The sequence below is a fragment of the Eurytemora carolleeae genome, unplaced genomic scaffold (genome assembly GCF_000591075.1).
Source record: "Eurytemora carolleeae unplaced genomic scaffold, Eaff_2.0 scaffold415, whole genome shotgun sequence".
In the NCBI taxonomy this organism is placed as follows: domain Eukaryota; kingdom Metazoa; phylum Arthropoda; class Copepoda; order Calanoida; family Temoridae; genus Eurytemora; species Eurytemora carolleeae.
In genome coordinates, this window is record NW_019396314.1 from 413,482 (window position 1) to 437,342 (window position 23,861).

A 23,861-nucleotide genomic window follows, 5' to 3' on the forward strand; every position below is an offset into this window, starting at 1 on the left:
AAAGTCAACTAAAATATCAAACTGTTGTTCGGCCCAATCCCTGACCACATCGGGATAAAAGACCATTCCCAATTTTTGAACAATATTTTCACAACTTAAAAGAAAATGGATGTAAACCAACTTAAAACACTCCCCAACAAAAGTATTGTCTAATACACTGTGTCGGGGAACAGTAAACAAAAAAGCCCCAACAAAAGTATTGTCTAATACACTGTGTCGGGGAACAGTAAACAAAAACCCCAACAAAAGTATCGTCTAATACACTGTGTCGGGGAATAGTAAACAAAAACGCCTCAACAAAAGTATCGTCTAATACACTGTGTCCGGGAACAGTAAACAAAAACGCCCCAACAAAAGTATCGTCTAATACACTGTGTCGGGGAATAGTAAACAAAAACGCCCCAACAAAAGTATCGTCTAATGCATCTGTGTCGGGGAGAAGAGAACACAACGCCCCAACAAAAGTATCAACTAATCCAATGTGTCAGGGAGCAGAGAACAAAAACACTCCCCAACACTAGTGTAGTCTAATGCATCGTGTCCGGGAGCAGAGAACAAATTCACGCCTCGTTAAAAGAATCGTCTAGTGCATTGTGTCTGGGGGGGGGGGGGCAGAGAACAAAAACACGCCCCGACAAATGTATTGTCTAATGCACTGTGCCTGGGATTAGAGAACAAAAACGCCCCGGCAAAAGTATCGTCTAACGTACTGTGTTGGGGAGCAGAGAACAAAAACACCCCGACAAAATTATCGTCTAATGCACTGTGTTGGGGAGCAGAGAACAAAAACACCCCGACAAAATTATCGTCTAATGCACTGTGTCGGGGAGCCGAGAACAAAAACACAGCCCAACACAAGTTCCGTACCTAATGCACTGTGTCGGGGAGCCGAGAACAAAAACACGCCCCAGCACAAGTTTCGTACCTAATGCACTATGTGGAAGAGGCGGGAAACTTTGAACAAAGTTCTAAAACCAATTATAATAGAACAAAGTTGAGAGAAAACTAAACATTGTTTTTCCATAAACATCAACGCCGGGTGCACATCAAACTGAAGTTTATTTGGTTTTGGAAAACAGACTAATATTTTCTTAATAATTTTCTAATATCTTTTCTAAAATCTTTGCATTCCAATGTTTCTGCGTCAAATTGTTCAAACTATGGATTTCAAGGTTTACATCATCTGGTTGTAAAGATTTAGGGATTAGAACATTTAAGTTTGTGGCAAAGGTTCAACTCTTTTGGAATTTATCAGGAAATCTGCTATAGGTTATCAGGAAATCTGTTATAGGTTATCAGGAAATCTGTTATCTTGACATCAGGAATTTATCTTGAAATCTGGAAGTTCTGAAAGTGTTTCGATGTTCTGCCAAAAAAGTGAAGTTATCATTTCTTATAGTCTTAAATTTTTCAAGTATAATAATATGGTCATAAATCTTTAGAAAATATATAAATGATTTATGACACAGGATTTAAAAAAAAAATGTCAAAAAATGAAAATATGCTAAGTGTCCATTTGTTGGGACTGTATGAATGTAACTTTTAGATCTGGCTTTTTTACCAACCAACCTTTCTTATATTACATGCATTAAACATTCAATGAGCAAACCAAAAAACCTTTTTGATGTTAAAAACATGTAATGGCTCATTGCCATGGCATGGCCCATAGGTACTACTTAAAATATAATTTGATACAAATAGAAAGGGGCTAGTAAGATTTTAAAAAATTCTAACATGTACGTCTACCGTCTATGTGAACATTTTTCTTATTTCTTTTTGACAAACATTTAAAAATTCCTGAATACGCCCCTGAATACAACTGAAACAAATGTAAACTAAATGAAATTTATTTTAATAAAAACATTTGTGAATTTTTCACCAAAGAACAAATCACAAAAATTACTGGTAAATGGTTCGAAGATAAAAACCTATATCGGATTTCTACATATAATCCACCATTGATAAAAATATACATATATAATATATATATTAATTAATTATAAAACTATCTTATGTAATACTTAAAATTTTTCAATACTATAAATCACTAATTTGATACAAATTTCTACTTAAAATATTTTTCAAATCCTAAAAATTGCCAAATTTGACTTTTTTCTAAATTTTAAAGTTTAAATTTAAGAATTCAAATTCTCAAAATGACAATTTTGAGATTGTTTTCAAAACTAAAAACCTATCATTAAAAAATGTGTTGCTCCCCTCCCAATTTATCCATTTAAGCTTAATTTTAATCCACTAGTTAACCCCTTTAACCNGGCAATATATTTAGGATTTGTTGAAGTGCTGCTGTACATGGTCCGGCCAGGAGTAGAGGGTAGGTAGAGCTCTAGCATCATCATAGTTGTAGTTGTACAGGGTCTGTTTTATGTACTCAGCCTTATCCTGTACATAGAAATACACTTCAATAACAGGGAATTGTAATTATTTACAATTACTTTAAAGGGAAGTTAAGGATATTTAACTTGACCAGGGGTTCTCAAGACCAATTGAAGACATAAACATTGTTTATCGAGGCTATCGGCCCGCCATTTGAAAATAAGCAAACTGCCAAAATGGCTAATGGGATGTCAAAATTAAATTTTCCGACAAATAATTTAAATTCCTGAAAAGCGGAAGGATTTTGTGCTAATTGTTTTTCTTGAAGAAATATGAAAGAAGAAAACAATCTGACGAACGATGTTTACAGTTAAAAAGCCCAAGATTAATGATCACAAAAGATGAACTGCAGTTTTTGAAGTATAAGTCTTTGAAGTTTTTTGTTACTTTTTAGGTGTATACATTACATATGCAAAACATTATACTGTGTACAATATAAATATATTACTTACCTTGGGTTCAGGGTATGTCGATGCAGTTCCCTCTGCGTACGCTTCTTCGGCGATCCTCGTGGCAATACGCAAACTGTCATCATAACAACAATATGACGCATTTACCTCTTTATCAACTGAAGCTTGGAAAAAGTGGACCCGGTCTCAAAAGTCAATGCGTAATTTGCGAATTATCTCATTTCAGTTTATCTGGTTTAGAACAGCTTGTGATAGAGAAACGTTGTATTTAAAATCTGTTATTAAATCTATCTATCTATCCTAGTGTAAACTATGGTAAAGTTAAACAATAGAAGCAAACAAATCTAACAAGAGGAGGATACTACTATTGATAAAATAACTGTCCTAATAGTTTAAGATATATAAAATAACCCAAGTTGTGGAATTATGAATACAAGTAAGCTAAGTTGTCCGTGAGGAGCAGAATAATCGATATATATCGACATGCCATTCTTTGTTGTTGTAAATTTCGTGGATTACTTTGCAACTGTACTGTCCATATGTATGGAAAATGTTATTGATATCAACGAAATTAACAAGAAAAATAAATATTTTCTGCACAACGACATCATACGAAATGTTTTCAACATTCTGACCCCTAAGGACCTCTTAGACTAGCCTTTTCCCTAATTTCCAAAGTTGGTTTATCATCTCTATTTTCAAGATCTTTAAGAACTCTAGTACTCTCTCCTACAGGTAACAAGTGTGAGAAGTCTGGTAAAAAACAAGTTGAAAGGGATGGGGGAGTATGTATGAAGGGTGGGGGACAGGAGTTGAAAGAGATGGGAGTATGTATGAAGGGTGGGGGACAGGAGTTGAAAGAGATGTGGGAGTATGTATGAAGGGTGGTGACAGGAGCGTAGTCAGGAATTTGTCTAGGAAGGGGGCTTAATTTTTTTTTATTCCAGGTGGGGGCTCAACAACCATCGGGGCCTGAAAACTCCCTAAAAACCATAGATTTCACTGGTCCAGGGAGGGGGCTGAGCCCCCATAGCCCCCACTGACTACGCCTCTGAAAGGGGAATAAGAAGAGGGGCGGATGAATTACTGATAATCAGAAAATGTGTCAAGGAAATGAACAGAATGCATTTGTTGACGTTCCTGATTTCTCTGATTTTGCTGAGAGGAGGGTAGAGACGTCCAACCTCAATATCAGATTCTTCAACCTGAATATACATTAGTATATACAGTAAGCCCCAGAACACTGTGGAACGTAAAGACGATTGTAAGGCTCAAGTTTATTTTATAATAACATAGATTATATAAACATGGAACACAGCAATAGTGCAGTTTACTCAAGACACATTTCAAAAATATTTTAATAGAGCTGAAGGGGTGGTTCACGAAATATAAAGGATTTAAAACTATAAATTACTTTGAATTCTATCCCACAGTTCTGAAGAAAAATGTTGTTAATAAAATTGACCTGAACATACATGAATACCAAATAAAAACTTCCGAACCTGTAACCTTAATTTTAAAAAAATTGTTAAGGCTAAGGCTTACTGTAAATTTTATTAGGATATGTCGGAAATCTGAGGGAGAAACTTTCGTTCTACAAACATAAATCAAGAAATAAACTTCCGTAACAAATCTTCCAATGAAACCCATATAACAGTGGAAAAGGAAGACGACATTTAAGCAATTCTAGGTATTTTTACCTACACAAATGGACCCAATCATCTTAGAATCTCAAACCAAGCTAAGAACATTTCCGTGGTTTTCCCGTGACTCAAAATTTGAGGCAAGTCGGTCAAGGGGTTCATGAGTTATGATCGGACATACCCACTGCATAGTTGCTAAGAAACCTGTTCAATGGACGACAGTTTTCAGGTTTCAACTGTGGTCTCGCATAAAAATTAAATCTAATATAAATTTCAATATAAATTTTTCCTTCGAAAAAAGAAGAATATTAGGACAAGTGAGAAACATATTAAAGAGATGATTTTATTAAATAGATTAAACTCACCATCTCCGCCAGAGCTTCAGCAGCTGAGAGGAATACTGAATCTGAGATATGATATATCCCTGTGGCTAGAACACCAAGACCAGCTCCAGGGAATATATACGCGTTATTCCCTTGTCCGGGCTCATACCTCTACACAACACAAAGGTCAAAACTAATAGCGTTTTAAAATCTATTTATGACCCGCTCAATAGTCAGTAGGTACCCACAACCCAGTTTAAGAGTGTTTAATTCTTATAATTACTAAATGTTTGATTGTAGTAGAAATGTGCAAGTCAATTTATAACAATTGAAAATAATTAGTTATTAAAATTATAACCATCGACATCTTATTCATACTTTATCAGACAAAGGTTTTAAGGGTACTGTAGTGAATCCGGCATTGACATCTTTGCGTAGAAGGTCACTTAAAATTACGCGTTTAGTTCCTCTAAATAGCTGTTTCAATTTAAAAGTTTACGATGTGAATATAAAGCTATATTTGATGTGGTTAGGTCTATCCCGACCAAAAGTCAGGTTACCTAGCAAACACAATTATCGCAGCAATTCTTAATTTTGATTTAATAAGTGAAAACAGGAAATCTGAAGAAAATTAGATAAATTGTAAGAAGAAAGTGTAAGCTTGGTCACAAAGTGTAAAGTATAACAGAATAAGTTTGAGATATGTAAAGAAAAACTATTCCTCTACAAATGTGACGAAGACTCTTTTTTCTTTTTTTTCTTGATGTTTGATTGAATTCTATTTGTTCCTTGACTATTCTCCAATGTGAAAGCAAGGTGAATGCTGCAGCAATATAAAATTCTTTTCAAGGTTTTCTAAATAAGGAGGCGTGTGTACTGTCAAACATAGTTCCAGGTTCAACCAAGCAAATTCTTCGGTAAAAACCTTCGGATTTAATAGAATTTATTTTCAAAATAATCTTAACTAAAAGTTTTAATATCCACAAATTTGCTGGGACTTCTAACAGATTCTAAAACTGATTTAGTCTAGTTTCTTAATACAATTTACAATTACAGGGTGTCCAATAAACTTCACAGTTGGTGAATAGTTTGAAATGTCTTCTTCCATATTTTGTTAAGTTGTTTGATACCTATGAGAACAATAACAGTTAATATATGGCAGTCATTTTATAGTAAAATTAATGGTAATTTATTTGAATAAAAGATATTTTTAACGAAATAAACCGCAAAAAAGTCTTTAATATCTAATTCTTTAGATTTTTTAATATATTTTTGAACCACAGCAATGCGGATTGGGTAAATATTTGAAGAAAGGAAAAAAAGTATCATTATAAGTAAACAGTTGTAAGTGTACAGTACAGCTAATTGAGCACACAGGTAGAGAACTATCATCCCCCCTGGTTTAAAGTCATAACTCGATCTCCTTATTCACAATGTATTGGGTCTCACTGTAGTTTGTGCCCTTGAATAAATCTAGTGTTTTCTTGGTTTAAATTCTGGGTTAGACTGTTTTGTCTCATTTCTTTTATTTGTAAAATCTTGGTGACGATTAATCTTTTACTCTTAACAATGAGAGAACAGATGTACACTAGTTTATGAACTTGCGATTTGGCGAAGAGAAAAAACAAGTTTTATAGTTTATTACAGGGTATCATCAAAATAGGGAAACAGACAGAATATATTTCGTACAGTCGTCCCTGAAGTCCTACCAAGTTGGGAACTTTAGAATGGGATACCTTTGATCCCTACTGCTTAATCCGAATATCCAATGTGGACACTTCTAGTTTCTTGCTTAATCCACTCTTTTTAGATATAGCACAGAAAAATAAAAAAGCGTTTTTTTAAAAATTATATATTAATCTTAATTAAATGAGAGAACTCTCATTAAATGGCGCGCAAAATTGAAAATTTCCCGGCTTCTGATTACTCCTCTCTAATTGGTTGAATTTGATACACTTTTCAGGATACAAACTGCAGGATTAGGTTAGTCTCGAGATTAAGAAAAAGAGAGGATTAAGCATTGATCTCGATATTTACCATTCTAAAGTTTTCAGCTCTGATAAAATAATTGAATCTTTTGAAATCTTTTGTAGAAAAGATTTTTAGAGAAATATAGATTCAATCAAAGTAGAATAAGAAACTTTTCTATACAATGGTTCCAAGATGGTTAGAAAACTGCAGGGGGGGATCTGTGTATGTGGAGGGGGGGGGGGAGAGGATATATGCGGTATTAAAGAATGGATGAAAAGGAAATTGAGGCAGTTGAACACAGCTTGACTTTATCTTCTGTGTCAATCAAGATATTGTAAAGGGAAAAAGGCAGGCAGGCAGGCAGGTATGCAGGCAGGCAGGGCTCTTTCTGTTAAAAATAATCCTCTCTCTTGTTCTGAGTAATAAACAAAGTTTACTTAAAAAAGTAAAATAAAAAGGTAACTCTCACAGTGAAAATCTGAAAAGGTTAAGTTATGATTAAGTTTGGGAGTAGAGAATTGCAATAAGGAAATTGTACTAAACAAAAACCTATTGCAGTTCTATGTAATAAGTTTATAATGAAGAAGTTTAATAAATTGTAGGCTGCATAAATTGCAAAATGAATAAAATAAGAACAAAACAGATGATTAAGAGAGGGTAATTTATTATTAAATGTGCAGTTGACCCCATCGCCCTCTTTCAGAAATAAAGCAATTTCTTGTGAATATATATCATATTAACCTAACTTGCCTAGAATATACAAATTACGCGAGATTGCTTTATTAAAGAATGTATTGAGGCTTGAGAAGGGGGGGGGGGGTATCCAATAGTAAAATCCTTGATTTTATGATAAAAATCTCAAAAAGAATGCCATTATCATTATCAGCCCCCCCCCCCCAACTACATATATAAAATCGGTAGGTGCGTACACAGGATTTTAGCCAGGAGGGGGAAAGATAGTTTTCTCCCCCCCACCCTGGCCCGTTAAGTGCTCTTATTTTATCTAAAGTCTACATATCCCTCTGTAGTCCCCTGTATTCCCAATTCAGGGACTAAATATTAAATAGTTATGTATCCCTCTGTAGTCCACTGTATTCCCAATTAAGGGACTATGTATTAAATAGTTATGTATTCCTCTGTAAAGTTCTTTAATACTTTCTGATGTCCTGAGTAGTCTCCTGAAGACAATGATATAAGTCACTCCCTCATCTTTATTCTCCCCCACCCCTGCTCCCCTAATTTAGCCTTATGGAGCTCCCCCCATCCCCCCACTTCATGGGAGATCCTATAATATACATATTTAGCTATAATTTTCTAAAATATATCTGTAGTTTAGAGAAAGAATAGTGGGGTAGAGGCAATTTTATGTGAATAAGAAATACTAATAATGGTTTTGAAAATAAAAAAGGAGGAAAACAACTCTTTTTCAGATGGGCGCAATATCATTTTTACCTACAACACCTGATTTTATCCTTTGCCCAAAAATTCCAGGGGAGGGCAGGGGGGGGCAAGTGGAATTTTGCCCCCTACCCTGTGTGCCAGGGCAAAATTAGGTTTGAATAGGAATTTACCTTCCCAAATCCTTCATAAACAGGGAAGGGGGATCCAGAGGCAAACACGGCACGACCATCTGAAAAGTTTTTTATTAATAAGATAATTTGAATCTTATTTAAAAATAATCTATTTTTGAAGAGAGTATTATGAAAAGAAAAGAACACTTGAGATTCTTTTCGTGATTTTCAGGATTCATTTCCTTTAGATACTGATGCGGATCTGAATCCTGGATCCGCCCTGTAAAAAATGATTTCGGATCCGAAAAACCGGATTCAGGACATTAACATTTAAGTTAAAGAAATATATCCTCCANTTTTCAAAAATCATTATCACTCCCTTTAAGACTATTCTTTTACCTGAGTTGGCGTATGCCTCTTCAGCAGTGCATTCTGCCTTAGATGTAGGATTGGAGAGAGCAAAGATGATTGGTGCTTTGTTAAAGGTTGCCATATCACGGATAATCTCAGGAGTAAACACCTGCAGTACAATCAGAGTTCATGATTTATAAATAATAAGAGGTAGTTAATCAGTTTTATTAGTTTACAGCTATACTTGAACCCGCCGAAATTCTCCGGTTCAAGCTGATCTCGGCAGCAGAAGAGAATTAGCCGTGAAAAGTTTAACTTTGTATTTCCCGTTAATAAATTCTGACCTTTTGTTAAAGATCTTTAAGAACAGCTTAAAAATTAATCAATCATTGAAAATGCAAAACGCTCTTATTTACTTCAAATCCTGTAATGTTCCCGAGAAATGAGCTTAGGGACAAGAGAAGGAATTTTGAATCCATCAAGTAAAATGTTTATAATTTGTCTATGTTTCTGACAACATCATTTATCCGCATGCCCCAAAATAAAGTGGACAACCGGTTTCTAACTAGCTTTCTTTACACTTGGCTGACAGGGTACTACTTAACAGAAACATTTAGATAAAACATTAATCAATTCATAATTTTATGATTGCTTCACCTAAAATACCTTTATTTTTCGCTAAAAATACCTTTAATATTGGATAAAAAACCTGGACCCAAAAGAATGAAAATAACAGAGATAATTATTTTAACTAACCTTAGGGATTGCTGCAGCTCCAATAAGAACAGTTGGTTTTAATTCCCTCACAATATCTCCCAGATCAGTCATAGTCCTAGAAATAATAGATAAGTACTTTAACTCTCTCTGATTTGTTTAAACTACACTCAACGCAGGAAAAGTAGCTCAATTGACTGTAACTAGTTCAACTATTTCTCACGCTTCATAAAATATGACTTTTGATCTTTAATTACTTATTCTAAACTATACCAGCTTTTTCTTAATAAAATCTTAATTAAAGAAAAGCACTGTTTTCAAATCTTAACGAACAGTAGAATAAATAATAGAATAAAGTTTCTAGTTTGTGTAGTTTAGTTCAGCTGGTTTATATATTAACTTCCTTGGTGTTAAAATCAGCATAGTTTCCCCATAACAGTTGGACAAACCGGGACTTAACAACAGTTAAATAAGAATTGCAAAGCCTCTAACAGAAATTATACAAACATTTAGATTATTATCTAGAGATATTTTCATAAAGAACCCGTTTATTTTAAGAAATTTGGTTTCACAAGAACTTTGGTCTAAATATAGTTGGCTACAAGTCAAATCAAACTTTTAGAGACATCTTACTACAGGTGTCAGAAAATTTTAATGAACGCTTAGTTCTGTGATTGAAGTGAATTAGGTACTGGAGGGATTTTTTATGTAATTTAAAGTGACCCTCCATTTATAAAGGGGCATATCAGATTCATAATATTACCCTTTGCACCCTTTTGTCAAAATGCTAGAGTTATCCTTGGTTTTCTGTCTAACAATTGATATTTTCAAAGGAAGGTTCTCTGTAAAAGATGGATGTGCGGACTTCTGCACTTAAAAAAAAGAGAAAATTAGTTGCTTGAATAAAGAGTTAAAGGGTTTGGTTGTAAATCTGGCATACACACTTTAAAATGGATGGGGTGTCTCCCAGTCCCACTAACTTACTGTATAAATTAAACAATATATGTTATAAATCTAAACTCAAGTGTAAAGCTACGCAGGTCACAACTTACTTGTGAGGATGTGCAAAATCAGCTTTGTGAGATGAAATTCCACCCTCGGGACGATCTTTTACGATCAGACCTCGAGAATCCTAGAAATATAATTGCCTAAATGATTTCTAGAAAATTAGTAACATGCTATTCAAAATTTGTAAATTCTAAGAAAACAGATAAATGCCATTTTCGATTTCCCCAAAATTTCTGTAATTTTTGGCCTAATTGGAGGGAAACGGAATATCAAAACTACTTGGTAGTGCATACCCGTAAAAGGGACTTTAAGACATTTGGATAAATATATTTCTAAATATTATCTAGTTTACTGATATTCAATCCTATTTCTGCCAGGAGGGGGGAAGTTGACCCTCACCCCCTGTAGTTTTTTTTTCATAACTCAAAAATTATAGGTCTGAGGATATTGAAATTTTCTGAGTTTCCCTAAATACCCATTAGCCCTCCCTTTAGGTCTAAAACCAGGCTTTTATACTAAGTGCCTGAGTCCTCAGGCACATTTCCTAAATGACTAATTTTTCCGGTAACAAACTAAATCTTTGTTTTGACCCACTTTTATTTGCAAGATTTTAATGATTTTTAGCTTTTTGGAAAGCCTATAAAGAGGAAACTGATTGCAAAAATTTTGCAAAGAAATTTTTTCAAATTATTAGCGTACAATCAGTCCTAAGAAATTCACATTTTTAGTTTTTCTTAATTACAAATTAGGTTATTTAAAAATTTGAACGAATTTATGCTTATTTGAAATGGCATGGTCAATGGGTTTTCAAAAATGTATATTCTATCAATGTTTTGGAAATTTTTTTTGCAAAATTTTCTATTTTATTGCTGGATTTTGCAAAAAAATATCAATTTTTGCAAATTTGCTAAATTTTTAGCAGATTTTAAAAGTAGAGCATAAGAGCTTTCCAATGATGTATCATTTGTCATATTTGGACATCAAACATGGGATTTAGAGAGGAAAGAGGGGGGGTCAAATTGACCCCCCCAGCGTAACCTGGTTCTCAAGTACCCCAGCGGGTATAGGGTTAAAAAGAAAAAAGCCCACATCAGTCACGGCTTTACGTGAAGTTTTTTCAAAAGATTTACCATTCATTTTCGTTGTCCTTCTCTTACTAAAAACTCACGTCACTTTTATATGCAAATATTTTTCACAAGCAATTTTGATATAAAAATATACAATATTTTTCAATTTTTGTTAAAGAAACTTAAAGTTAAAATTCAGTTTCTTTTTTATTAATGGAACGAAATTGAAGAAAATAAATAGATTCTTAAATTCTTTTCGAATACAATTTATTTAACCCTTACTTGAATTTTTTCATTTTTCACAAATATCTACGCAACTTCTTTCATGTAAATTATTCTTTATAATAAGCAACCTCTACCCCAGCAACCTCTACCCCCCCTTAAAAAATCAGTTTTTATAGAAGCATAATTTAATTAACTATAGAATGCCTGGGGAACCCTAGGCAACCAGCAACCTAAACCATTAGTTAATATTCAAGAAAACAATAACAAATTCTATTTTATCATTGAAAATAATTTGCTAGAACAGGATTGAGAAAAATATAATATAAATATAAAATTAATCAGGAAAAAGAAAAGTAAGGCTGAAAGAATTTACTGGATTTTTGAAAAAATGTAATGTATGTAAATATCAAAAATCTAACCGATCTTTGTTCTAGCTAATTAATCCATTCGAAAAGTTTTCAAGGGAAGGGGGGGGGGTAAATAGGAACAAGGCGAAACAAATCTTTACTTATTTTTAATCCCCCCTTTCCACCCCAAAAATTGTTCAGCTTAAAAAAACCTTTTTTATAAAACATTAACCCGGATTTGTCTCCAAAAATAAATAAAAAATATATAATTTCTTACTTTCAACCAGATCCTCTTTAGGGCCTCCTCCCTAGGCACTCCTTCTCTCTTCTCCATTGCCATGGCAATCAGGTTGGCAATTCCAATAGCAGCCTGAATAAAATAGGCTTCAAGTTATGTTCACAAACATTTAGTCTACCCATTGACCGATTTGCCTCAAGTTTTGATCGGTCTATCCAAAAGAATGTTCGTAACATGGATTATAAGTTAAATAGTTTGACTTTTACTAAGAACGTTAAGTTTCCACCCAAGACTGGATTCCCAAGCTAGTATTACATAAGATAGTTAGATGTAGAACTGTAGAACAACTCATATTACAAATATTAATTGGCCTGACAAGGTATTGGCTTGAGACCTAATGTTTATATAATTGTTCCTACACTACCCTTCATTCCTCCTCTTACAGTTATATAGGTTGCCAACAATCAGAAAAACCTAGACTACATTTACTAGAACTAAGTAAACTAGAATTATAAGGGATTGTTCAAAACTTTGACGTACAGTTATAGGTGCAACAAACATAATAAATAAATCGTCAACAAGTTACTGCTTAAACTTAACAGAAAATCAATTGTGTAGTCGTCTTCAATCTGAAATCTATTTGCAATGCATCAATGGCGTCTAATTAAAACTCGCTGAGAAATTTTCTTTTCAAGTAGTTCAGAAGAAAAGAAATTCTCCTCATTTTCAGAATTTTTCAGAATATTTAATTGGCTACACTTTTTTTTTAGGTTTCTACATTCTATTAGTTTTCATAATTACTAATTCAACTATGCAATCAAGGTACTAATGCAAGGAAAGTTATTTCAGTGTACGCATTTTTTGTACTGCAGTGGACTGTCTTTGGGCGGGAAAGTAAACACAAGACGGATGTGAGAGCCTGAAATTCCATTTTCACAAAAATAATCTATGAAATATTCTGGTCATAGGAAACTATTATATGAAAATTCAGAATTATCAAAATTAAATGCTTTTAACCTCCTTGAATACTAGACGAACACTGATGCAGCTATTCTTGTTTACAAATTCCGCTCAAAGAGAACTGGTTTCAATATGTACGCAGAGTATACGAGACCGCAATTAACTTTCCTTGCATTAGTACCTTGTATGCAATGAACAAAAAATTGTACAGAACTAATAGAACAAGAAAGAATCCAGACTATCTATCTGTCTATGTATATTTTTTATTTAAAAATAATAATGTTTGTTTAAAGGTATAGTTGCCAGCAGAATCAAGATTAAGAAACCTAATCCACAAGAAATATGAAACCCCAGGATCATTTTTTTCTCTAGACTTTAAAACTGAGATATAAAAACTCCAGACCTGCTGTTCAGCAGCTTAATAATAAACTTAAGATTCTACTAAATAAAAGATCATAAACAAAGTTTTAATATTGGGTTAAATATATATAAACGGTTATTACTTCACTTTTTTAACTTGTATTTTAGAACAGATGATGGAAATATTGTTCTTTCAAGCCAAAATAAGTCAACTCTCCGCCATTTTCTTACTTGCTTCTATTAAACAATTCCAAAAGCCTTCCGAAAAAAAAGTTTACCAATTTTTAGAGAGAAAAAACATTTTGAAGACGACGATTTAATTGGTTCTGCTGTAAACCAATTTTTCCAATTTCCTTGATGGATTAGAAACTTAAGTTTAATTTCTGTACTAGGTACTAGGTAGTAATATACAGTCTAAAGGAGGATAATGAATAACTAAATATTATAATACCTCTCCAGCTCCCTTGAAGAGGAAAGTACTGGGTACTGGGTAGTAATAAAGGAGGATAATGAATAACTAAATATTATAATACCTCTCCAGCTCCCTGGAAGAGAAAAGTATGATCTTGAAGTTTAGTATTGGTTGCCTTGAGTGCAGCCAGTATACCAGCTACAGCAACACTTGCAGTTCCCTTCAATATATATCAAATTAAGATCAAACAAAAATTAAAAAAAACTTTTTTTCCCACTAATAAAAGAAATGTTTCGAGCGGGAAAAATAAGTAATTCTTAAAAACAAAATGATTAAAGTAAAGGGTTATCCACCAAGAAGGAGACTCCAGAGACGACTGTACGAAACTGTAAAGGCTTTTCTTGCATTGATGGTTTCTATAGCTTTACATTTTTAGATGTCTTTTTACAATAATTAAAAACACCCATTGTAGACCATAATAAAGACCTAAGATCAAATTTAACCTTCAGATCTTCAGGTCGTTTTTACAGTCTTATTCGTTTTGGGTAACCCTGTGTATTAATTGAACTTCCAGGTTTAAGTCAAATTTTGAATTTATCCATATTAACCTTTTACCCCCCCCCCCCCCCCCGAAATTTTATTTAAGATTTACCCATGGTGAGAAGAAAAATGGTAAATTGACTTTTCACCTGAATGTCGTCATTAAAGGTGCAGTAGGAGTTCCTGTACTTCTCCAGAAACCTAGGAACAGATATTAGAACTTTAGTCTTGTGAATCTCGTACGCAGATGTACGGATTAAGTTAACCCCTGGTGGGTATACCCAGCAGGGATATCCCGTGGTGGGTATGCCCAGCAGGGAAATCTCGTGGTGGGTATACCCAGCAGGGATATCTCGTGGTGGGTATACATAGCAGGGATATCTCGTGGTGGGTATACCCATCAGGGATATCCCGTGGTGGGTATACCCAGCAGGGATATCTCGTGGTGGGTATACATAGCAGGGATATCTCGTGGTGGGTATACCCATCAGGGATATCTCGTGGTGGGTATACCCAGCAGGGATATATAACTTTAACTGAGGGATAAAGCATTTATTCTCCAAATTTTAAAAGTGAAATCATTGGATAATAAGAATAAGCGTTCACGACAAATACTTCACACAAAATTTCCGACCTCACTCTAATCAAAAATGTTCAGAAAACATAAATGATTCATCAAATCAAATTGATGAAGCCGTTTTATTTGGATTTGAGGCATGTGAACATTAAAAATAAACGTCAATTTTCCCTAATTTACAATTCAACCCGATTCCCACAAAAGCTGTTGTACACAATACACTGTAATGTTCTGTACCTGAAAGCATTGCTGTTTCCGAAATCCTCAAACTGAATAAGAGTGTTCTGTCCGTACCTCTCAACGACGGCCTAAACGATCAAACATTTTAATAAAATTTATTCTGATTAGATGCAATAAGTTTGTCATTTCTATGTAAAAGTTCAAAATAATTAAAAATGAAATAATCCAGAGAAGTGAAATAAAATTGAAACCTTTCAAATGTTTTTTCTTATCCATTGAAAATGAAAAAAGAAAATTGTATTATCAAATAGAACCTGCATAAACTCATCAATGAATTCATCATATTCAGGTCCAGTAACCCTCTTGTGGCGAAGTCCAATATAATCAACATCATCCAACAGTTCTTGTCTAAATATTTAATAATAAAGGGACTATACGCGTAATTTTCTATGAAAAATTGCAATGCCTGATTTACAACGGTGCTCTTGAAACCTATCTCCAGTTAATAATCTAGAAGATATTGTCGTTTTTATAGGTTAAGAGTATTTACTTTTGATAATTTTCTAAATTTTACATATATGAACTTTCGTATAATTTTAACACAGTTTTATATCAATTTCTCGAGACAGGAACATCAGATAAAACTTTCATGGGTCGAGATCAAGAGCTAAAGTTATTAGCTTTCAGCCTATACCCCCCTTCATTTTTCCTTTAGGGTCCCTTTAAGGGTACCGTTGTGACTCGGGCATTGCCCTCTTAGTATGGGGGGTCAATTGAAATTATGCTTACAGTCCCTTTGATGTTGAATATAAAAATATTGACTAATAGACTTGTATGAATTCAGAAGCAATTCAGCAATTAGTTTTGAACATCAAGAAACCATTTTTCCTCAAGGTCTTTTTTTTTACTAAATAATTCAACTAGTTCATTGTATGGTACAGTTAGAATTCGCAATTTATAGTTTAAGACGAGCAACTGTTTTTTGTCAAAAATGCGTGCTTGGATCAATAAAATAAACCTAGTCTACTATAAAAATTAGCCTTGAAAATATGCTTATCTAGTTTTAACTTTGTCTGTGAAACTGAAAGAGATTACTAATCTAAATTTAGAAACTTTTCAATTTCCATTAAACATTCTTTATAAGATTTTCTTTTCACCAGTTTTTACACATTTAGGGATGCTATCTTGCTTGTTCGGTTCAGTAGTTCTTTAAATATTTGAATAATGTTGTCAAATTCAAGCTGAATAAAGAAACAATTTCATGGCTAAGAATTAAACTTCAAGTAGGTTAATTCAATTTTTTGTACAATTCTCGAGACCCCCCCACCTACCCTGTTCCTATGTGCATCTAGGATCAAAATAAGATCCCTTACAGGATTCAATTCTTACTCAGTATTACAGGGGCTAACACTGACCAGGAGATTAAGCAGGAATTTAAAGATAAAATTCTAAAAAATTCAGTTTTTCTTGTTCAAAGATTTTTTGAATAAAAATTGTGTCGGGTACTTGTTCTCCCCTGGGAGTGAACTTTATCTGTAAAATTATGAATTCCAGTGAGCTCCTATACTTTGTACAATCAACATGGAGACTCCTTCACACACTCCTACAATTGAAAGGTGAAACAAAGTGATTTTAGTTTTAGACAACTTTCTCATATTTTTAAGAACAATCTTCAACTTTTTAATCCTGCAAATCTTCCTTAGATTTTTATGTTAAATTTTGCTATTGTTAAGGTTATATGAAAATTCAAAAATTGTCTTGTCAGATGACTGTTCATATTTACATTTTTCCTAAGAAGGATTAAATAAACCAATGAAAAATACCTTTCGTTATTATTTAAGTCACAACACAAGTATACTAATTAAAGATGAAACTTGGTGATCTTTTATTTAGACAACTTTCTTATCTTTTAAAGACCAATCATCAGTTTTATTCATCAAATCAAATATTTTCATCATTGCCACTATTTAAAGTTACAAAGAGAACAATGAATAATTTTTCTTGTCCGACGATTTTTCACATTTGGCAAATAAACCAATGAAAAATACCTAGTATTTTCCTTGATTTTTTATCATGTGAGTTTAGTTATTATAAAAGTCACAAAGTGAAGATTAAATTATATTTTATAATCTTACTTGGCCAACTCTATTTTTGCCATAGTTTTTGCTATTATTAACAAAGTAAACTTTTCATCAACTGTTAATCCTTCGACCTGAGAACAATAATGCACAGGATAATGGTTTTAACATCAGAATATGAAAAAGAGATGCTTGCTAATATATTTGTGTTTACTGAAAAAGCTTAATTTAAAAAAAAGATTGTCAGATTTTAGTTGAATACCCATATTTTTTAAGAGTCCATCTTAATGGATAAGAATTTCCAATATCTATACATATAAATATAATTTATCAAGCCTAATAAAACACTTTTACTATTTTAGAAGTGTGAGCCCGGAATCTGAGGGTGAATCTGAATATGAAGAAGTTGAACATGAACAGCATCAGGGAAACTTTTCTTGTTCATTAAAGAAATGTTTGGATATCTAGGGATCTGTTTCATTCAACGTTGTCACCAGAAATATAAAGGAAAGATATTATTTTTTTTTTACTTCAGATTTAGCACACTTCCAAGCCTTAACCAATTGCTCAGAAATCACTGGATTTTCATTTTTCTCAATAAATTGTGATTTCTTAGAAATTAAAATGCAAAAGAAAAAGGCTTAGACATAAAATCCTAATCAAGATATTGAAAACAATTTCCACCTCCAAATCAAAATAAAAAATATTTTAACTTACTGGATCCAGAATCAGATTCTTATTTATTAAATTTCCAGTCACATGTTTGCCAATAAAAATGAGGAAAGGAATCGAGGCCTTGCTACAAACTCTGAGTTTCTAATCCCTATATCGTTGCAATCCAATGAAATAATCTAAGTTTGAAATATCAAAGGTTTCACAATAGGTTGCAAAGATATAGTGATTCAAAAAGTTGAGTTTTTGGCAAAGACTTATTTCCTTTTTTTTTGGTTAAAGAAATTAGCATCAAAATCAAATGGATCCTAAGCACTGATAAATTCTAATTGTTTCTTCGAAATAATTACAGAAAGTTGAATGGCCCCCAAAGCATGATGAAATCCAGACTGGAGGTCGTCTTCCACCACATAGAAGATTCAAAACAGATTGGAATTTTCCACAAGCCGACAAACCAATCACAACCTATCCGTTTAGTAGAGGTGATTCAAATATGTATTGGGATACCCAAAAACAACAAGAATTCAGAATTGACTGAACAAAATTAAAATGGCTGAACTTTTAATTTGCAGAGATCTACCATGTTTCAAACCAATGTTAAATGTAAAATCATAAGGCATATTTTGAAGAAGTTTTTAAGTTCTCACTTCAACACTTAAAATTTAGTTTAACAGAAAAAAGTATTTCCTTTAAGTCCTAAGTAATTTCAACTTGAGTGACCAGGTTTTTAACACTAATAATTGACCTTCCACCAGATTAAATTAATAAAAGATTTCATCTAAGATAAACAAAAGGAAAAGTATCCAGGAAATAATATTTCTTTCTCTCAGTGTATATTTTGTTATTTTTATGATGATTTTAGGTTTAATGTCGAATATATATTCTTGAAAAGAACATTCAAGCTGAATAAAGAAACAATTTCATGGCTAATAAATAACCCAAGATATGTTAACCAAACAACAATATTATATGAAAGATGGGGAAAGAGGTTTAGATTTCTTTAAAATTCAGACTTAACCCCTCCCAACTAATAAGCCAACTTTTTTTGTATTTAAGATTTGACAGACATGAATTTTAACAATCCTCCATATTAAACTATTCAAATAGTAATCCATTAAATGACAAGAATATGCATGAATTTGCAAATTGAAAATTGTATCTCATTTTTATATATCATGAATTATTACCTGTACAGTGTACACAAATACAAGATTTATTCCAAGCTTAAAGATAGAAAAGATAAATCTAGGTTTTAGAACCCTTGAGACCAAACTGTTGAGATAAGTTAGTCCAACCTGTTGGAACCTATCCAAGATACCATCAATAGTCTCATAAACACGTAAACCAGACAAAATTACCATTTCCCAGACAATAATACATGAATATTATTCAACAGAAATATATTTTATCTGTCCTCTTGTACTTTCAAATTGTAATTAATAATTTGAAAATAAAAACCCTTGAGATTATCTAAATCTACACTGTAAATGGAATGGAACCTTAGTTTTGTTTTAGTAAATTCATTTTCATGGTAATAAATATTTCTTCTTTCACCACAAAATCCCAAAATCTTTGGTTTAAAATTATGTCATCTGAAAATATTTCTGAAAGAGATCCATTCATGCTACTTTGACATTTCATTTTTCAACAGCAGACAACATTCCCACATTAATCATAAATCTTAAATAGAAAATTAGAATACATAACATATGGTAAAGCAAGAACTGATCCTGGATATCCGATCAATAAAACTAAAAACATAAAACTGCATTAAGAAAAAACTTTGATAACAATATGAATTATGCAAGCCTTAGTAAATTCTTAAACTTATCTATTTTAGGCTATAATCCTTCTAAACTTGAAAAGGGTACAATTTGGAGTCCTGAACCTACTTCTACAGACCCGGCCCAACAGGATAGACCCAAGGTAAAATGTAAACTCCTTCTTTTTATCATTATTCAAACTAGGTTCCATTTGAAGTGCCAAACTGACTTTTTTTGGTTGATATTTTGCCCCTTGGATCCAGCTTTAAGCAGTGCTTAGGATCCCTTGTATCCTAAGCTTTAATCCTTAACATCTTTTGTCTACCTTAAAAGTGATTAATTCATCATAGTTCTAAAAGTAAGAAATCCACAAAATACTTTTAAAGAGAAACCAATTGAAAATATCCAATTGTTAAGGACAAATCATAGGTTTCACATTTCTTTATGATCCAAAAAAAACTTATAAGGATATCGTTGTGATTAAGACATGACACTTATTATTTTGTCTTGGTAATATATTGATCAAATTTAGGTAGTGCTTCGTGAAGCAAATGATGTTTTAAGCCATGGTATTTCACAAGGACATTCTCATTACAGAATGCCACCAGGAACCTCCAGGTAAATCAAGATTAATAACTATATATATAAAAGTAATCTCTGTTTGGGTGTCTGTTTGTTGGTTTGTTTGTCCAATCATAACTCAGTAGCCTTTGACCGATTTGCCTAAAATTTGATTGGGGTACTCAGGAGAGTCAAGGGAATGTTCTTGGTTTTGAAATTCTAAGTTGAGTTTTATTGGTAAAAATATCTAAAATCGTAATTTACGGGTAAATGCAGGTAAACAGCTAGAGTAACTATAAGTAACCTGGGCAATACTGGGTTCCCAAGCTAGTCATTTATATAAATCGAATACAATCATTCCTTTAGGCATATTAAGACTTATTTTTGGAGGTTGTGATCTGCTTTCAGATTTAACTTAATAAATTAAGAACTGACGTATAACAATACCATTCAGTTCTTGCAGTTGCTATTAGACACCAGCAGTAATTAATATTGCAAAAATTCGTTTTTATTATGTTCATCAGTGGGACCACCAATTTTAACTTTTAATGTAAAAAAATTGGTAAACTTTAAAGGGACAATCAAATTAAACTGTGGTTTTTTTTCTATTTTCCAACAGAGATCAAGGAAATTAGAATAACAAAAAATATTTTTTCCCATTAAGTTAAGAAAAACAAAAATTTACCTCTTTATATGAAGTAATGATCTCTGTTTGTTTGTCTGTCCGATCAAAACTATTGTCTCAAACTTTGATTAGGGATCGAGCTCATATAGAATCATGGGAAGCATTATTAGCTTTGTATAAAATTAAAAGTTGAGTGTGTTGACCTTTTCAGAGAAATCTGAAATTGCCATGCAACACCGGGTTCTCAACATTGTATAAGATAAAAATATACAAAAAAAATCTTTAAAACTTTTATGTTCTTTACTAAATTGACGTAGGAAATGAAAGTACCCACAATTACATTATTTCTGCCAAGTTCTATCTCTGTAATAGGAACATATTTCATCAAACCTGTCAATTTTAACTAATCTTAAGAAGACTGAAACTTGGAACAAAGTTTCCAAACCAATTATGATGAAACAAAGTTTTGAAAGAAAACTGAGCATACTTATCAAAGAATTATTATTTTCTAAAAAGGAGGAAAACTGAAACTTCTCCTACCACCCCTGGGAATACTAAACACCATATTTTGCATAATATTTGCTTAGTCTCAGAATTTCAATTAACAGTCTGTGTCCACAAAGTGATTGATTATAATTTAGTTAATTCCTAATCCGCATCTTTAGCCCTCAGGAAATGTAAAATTCTTAAATTTCAACAAAAGTTTGTATTCGACACAAACTTGGAACTGAGCTAATCTGTTATCCCCAAAACTATTCACACAATTAATCTTATGCATTTCTTTTATAGTTTTTATCGATTATAGATTCATTGTGAAACATTGGGTAAATAATTTTAGGAATTGTGTCTTATGGATAAAGAAAAAATAACCTTGTATACATGTATATGTACTCACCCTGTACTATTGCAATTCCTTCTTGAAATATTAATGCTAGAAGCAAACAATAATGTTTATGAGTTTTAATGAAGAGGTTTAATCAAGAAGTATTGTTTGAAAAGTAATGGTGGTGTGGGGAATATAAGATTAAACTTCCACAAGATTAAATTTCATTAAATATTTTCCAGAGGTTTTACTTGCAAGCAAAACTTTAGCATAAATCAGTATAGTTAGAAAAAACCTAGATTAGTGTGTTCAAAATATAAGATTTCTATCAAAAACTCGCAGCAGGAATGGATGAATTGGGTAAGTCCTACCATCCGCCAATCCACCATATGTTTAAGAGCTTATTTAAAAGTAAATACAAATATCTTCAACTTTTAAAAAGATGACAATGATAATATGATTTGAGCTCATATCTATTTGTATCAACAGTTCAAAATTGTATTTGAATATTCAGTTCAGAAAATGAACACAATTCAGTGAAAGGCAGGAAAAGGATGGAAAGGGGTATTTAAGATGGTTGACACTGCAGTAGCTCTAGTTCTTAACATGAAAGAGGGATTAGAACTTTAGATAATCATGTCTAAAAATGTAATTTTATTTCTAGCGCTTCATGTGGCATATTTATAGATTTATTTTCAAAACTGAGGAGCAATAAAGAAAGACTTAACAATATTGTACACCATAGGGCCATTACCAGAGGTTAATATGGTCTTATATCTAAGAAATGAACGATTTAATGTTACACTTTTTTGTCTGATTGCCAATTGAGGTGGTGGAGATTACCAATTGAGGAGCTGGCATGCTGCTAAACACGTTTTGGTGGCGGTGATTACTAATTGAGGACTTCTGAACTTCCCCCTCATCCTGCTCTAACCAGAGATCTATATACAACAGATAATTTAGTTGGGACTACTTTACAAACTTCCAAATATTAAGGTTTATACAAGAATTACTCAGTGATAGAACTCTCCACATCAGACAAATTAAATTTAGAGATTTTGTTTTCCATATCATGTAATAAAACTGTGCAACAACAAAATGAAAAGATATTAAAAAATTATGTAATAAATTGTGAATAATAAACATTATAAAATGTTATGTTTAGAACTAGGAAGTGTCAAGAAAACTATGAAACTGTGCTTGCCAATGAGAAGAAAGTTTAACCTACATCATCTGTAAAAAAGAAAAATACATAAAAGTAACCCATGCTCAACCAGAGCATAATAAAATGTGTTAATAATTTCATAATAACATGTTAAAAATAATAATTGTAAAAATAAAAATAACCATATATATTGAATTTTTTCAAAAACACTAATGAATACATTTTAAAAAAAATTAGGATTTGTGGAATGTGAAGCACAGGTGATAAACATTTGTTTTCAAGATAGAAGGAAATCAAAGTAATGGTAGTGACGATTTCTTGGTAAATTCATGATTTTTTTCATTCAAATGTCAAGTAAAGGTTAAGATTTATAAAATAATTTTTTTTTCTTAATTATAAATTCTTTTTTGAGATGAAACGAGTTGTTCGTTAAATATTCTTTAACACCACTTTAGAGAATAATTAATACTTTTTATCTCTTCACCTGTCGTTAAAGTTAAAAGAAAATTAAATTATTATATAACATGAACAAATTTTCCAATATCACTGAAGTTTTGGGATTAAACTTCCAGTCCATAGAAAGAAAGCTAGTTTCTTTTAAATAATGGATACTTAAAAAGGTTCCATTTCTTCCATCAATTACTTTATTTAATTCCAACATTGGTTTCTTCTTTCAGAATAAAAAGATGGCTGACAACCAAGATCTTTAAAACTGAGAACTCAATAAATGTATTGATGAGAAAATGCAGTTACCTTACTTTAAGATTAAATAAGATAAAATTAACAAAATTGCTTTGGTTATTTGTAAAAAAATAATTTGGTTTAATTTTACAGTCAAAACTAGAGTTTTGTAGTGGGCACACTCCTTTTTATTTATATTTGTTCATTATTATTATTTATCATTAGTTAGTAATATACAGGGTGGCCAAAACTTAGAGGATGA

General features: G+C 32.3%; 2 protein-coding genes across 14 annotated transcripts in view; one reads left to right on the forward strand and one right to left on the reverse strand.

Moving 5' to 3' along the window:
- Nucleotides 1–1,831: 1,831 nt before the first annotated feature.
- The window catches only part of LOC111700730 (NADP-dependent malic enzyme), a 51,504-nt gene continuing 29,474 nt past the window's right edge, over nt 1,832–23,861 (reverse strand). For 10 of the 13 annotated variants that reach the window (XM_023471755.1, XM_023471743.1, XM_023471744.1 and 7 more), the window contains 14 exons: nt 15,546–15,639; nt 15,289–15,359; nt 14,624–14,675; nt 14,056–14,154; nt 12,242–12,334; nt 10,370–10,449; nt 9,360–9,435; nt 8,652–8,772; nt 8,313–8,371; nt 4,813–4,941; nt 3,945–4,009; nt 2,847–2,919; nt 2,311–2,400; nt 1,973–2,088 (listed from right to left, as the gene is read on the reverse strand). In XM_023471755.1, coding sequence (XP_023327523.1) covers nt 2,038–2,088; nt 2,311–2,400; nt 2,847–2,919; nt 3,945–4,009; nt 4,813–4,941; nt 8,313–8,371; nt 8,652–8,772; nt 9,360–9,435; nt 10,370–10,449; nt 12,242–12,334; nt 14,056–14,154; nt 14,624–14,675; nt 15,289–15,359; nt 15,546–15,639 — 1,153 coding nt within the window. In that variant the 3' untranslated portion in view covers nt 1,973–2,037. Of the gene's footprint in view, nt 2,116–2,310; nt 2,401–2,846; nt 2,920–3,944; nt 4,010–4,812; nt 4,942–8,312; nt 8,372–8,651; nt 8,773–9,359; nt 9,436–10,369; nt 10,450–12,241; nt 12,335–14,055; nt 14,155–14,623; nt 14,676–15,288; nt 15,360–15,545; nt 15,640–23,861 lie in introns of all 13 variants that reach the window. The other 3 variants (XM_023471748.1, XM_023471747.1, XM_023471746.1) reach the window with 3 other exon arrangements.
- Nucleotides 16,769–23,108, forward strand: LOC111700732 (uncharacterized). Its single transcript, XM_023471756.1, has 7 exons — nt 16,769–16,847; nt 17,672–17,735; nt 17,778–17,816; nt 18,334–18,463; nt 19,822–19,907; nt 20,277–20,362; nt 22,919–23,108. Exons 1-7 carry the CDS (start codon nt 16,813–16,815, stop codon nt 22,974–22,976), a joined length of 498 nt encoding a protein of 165 aa, XP_023327524.1. The 5' UTR covers nt 16,769–16,812; the 3' UTR covers nt 22,977–23,108.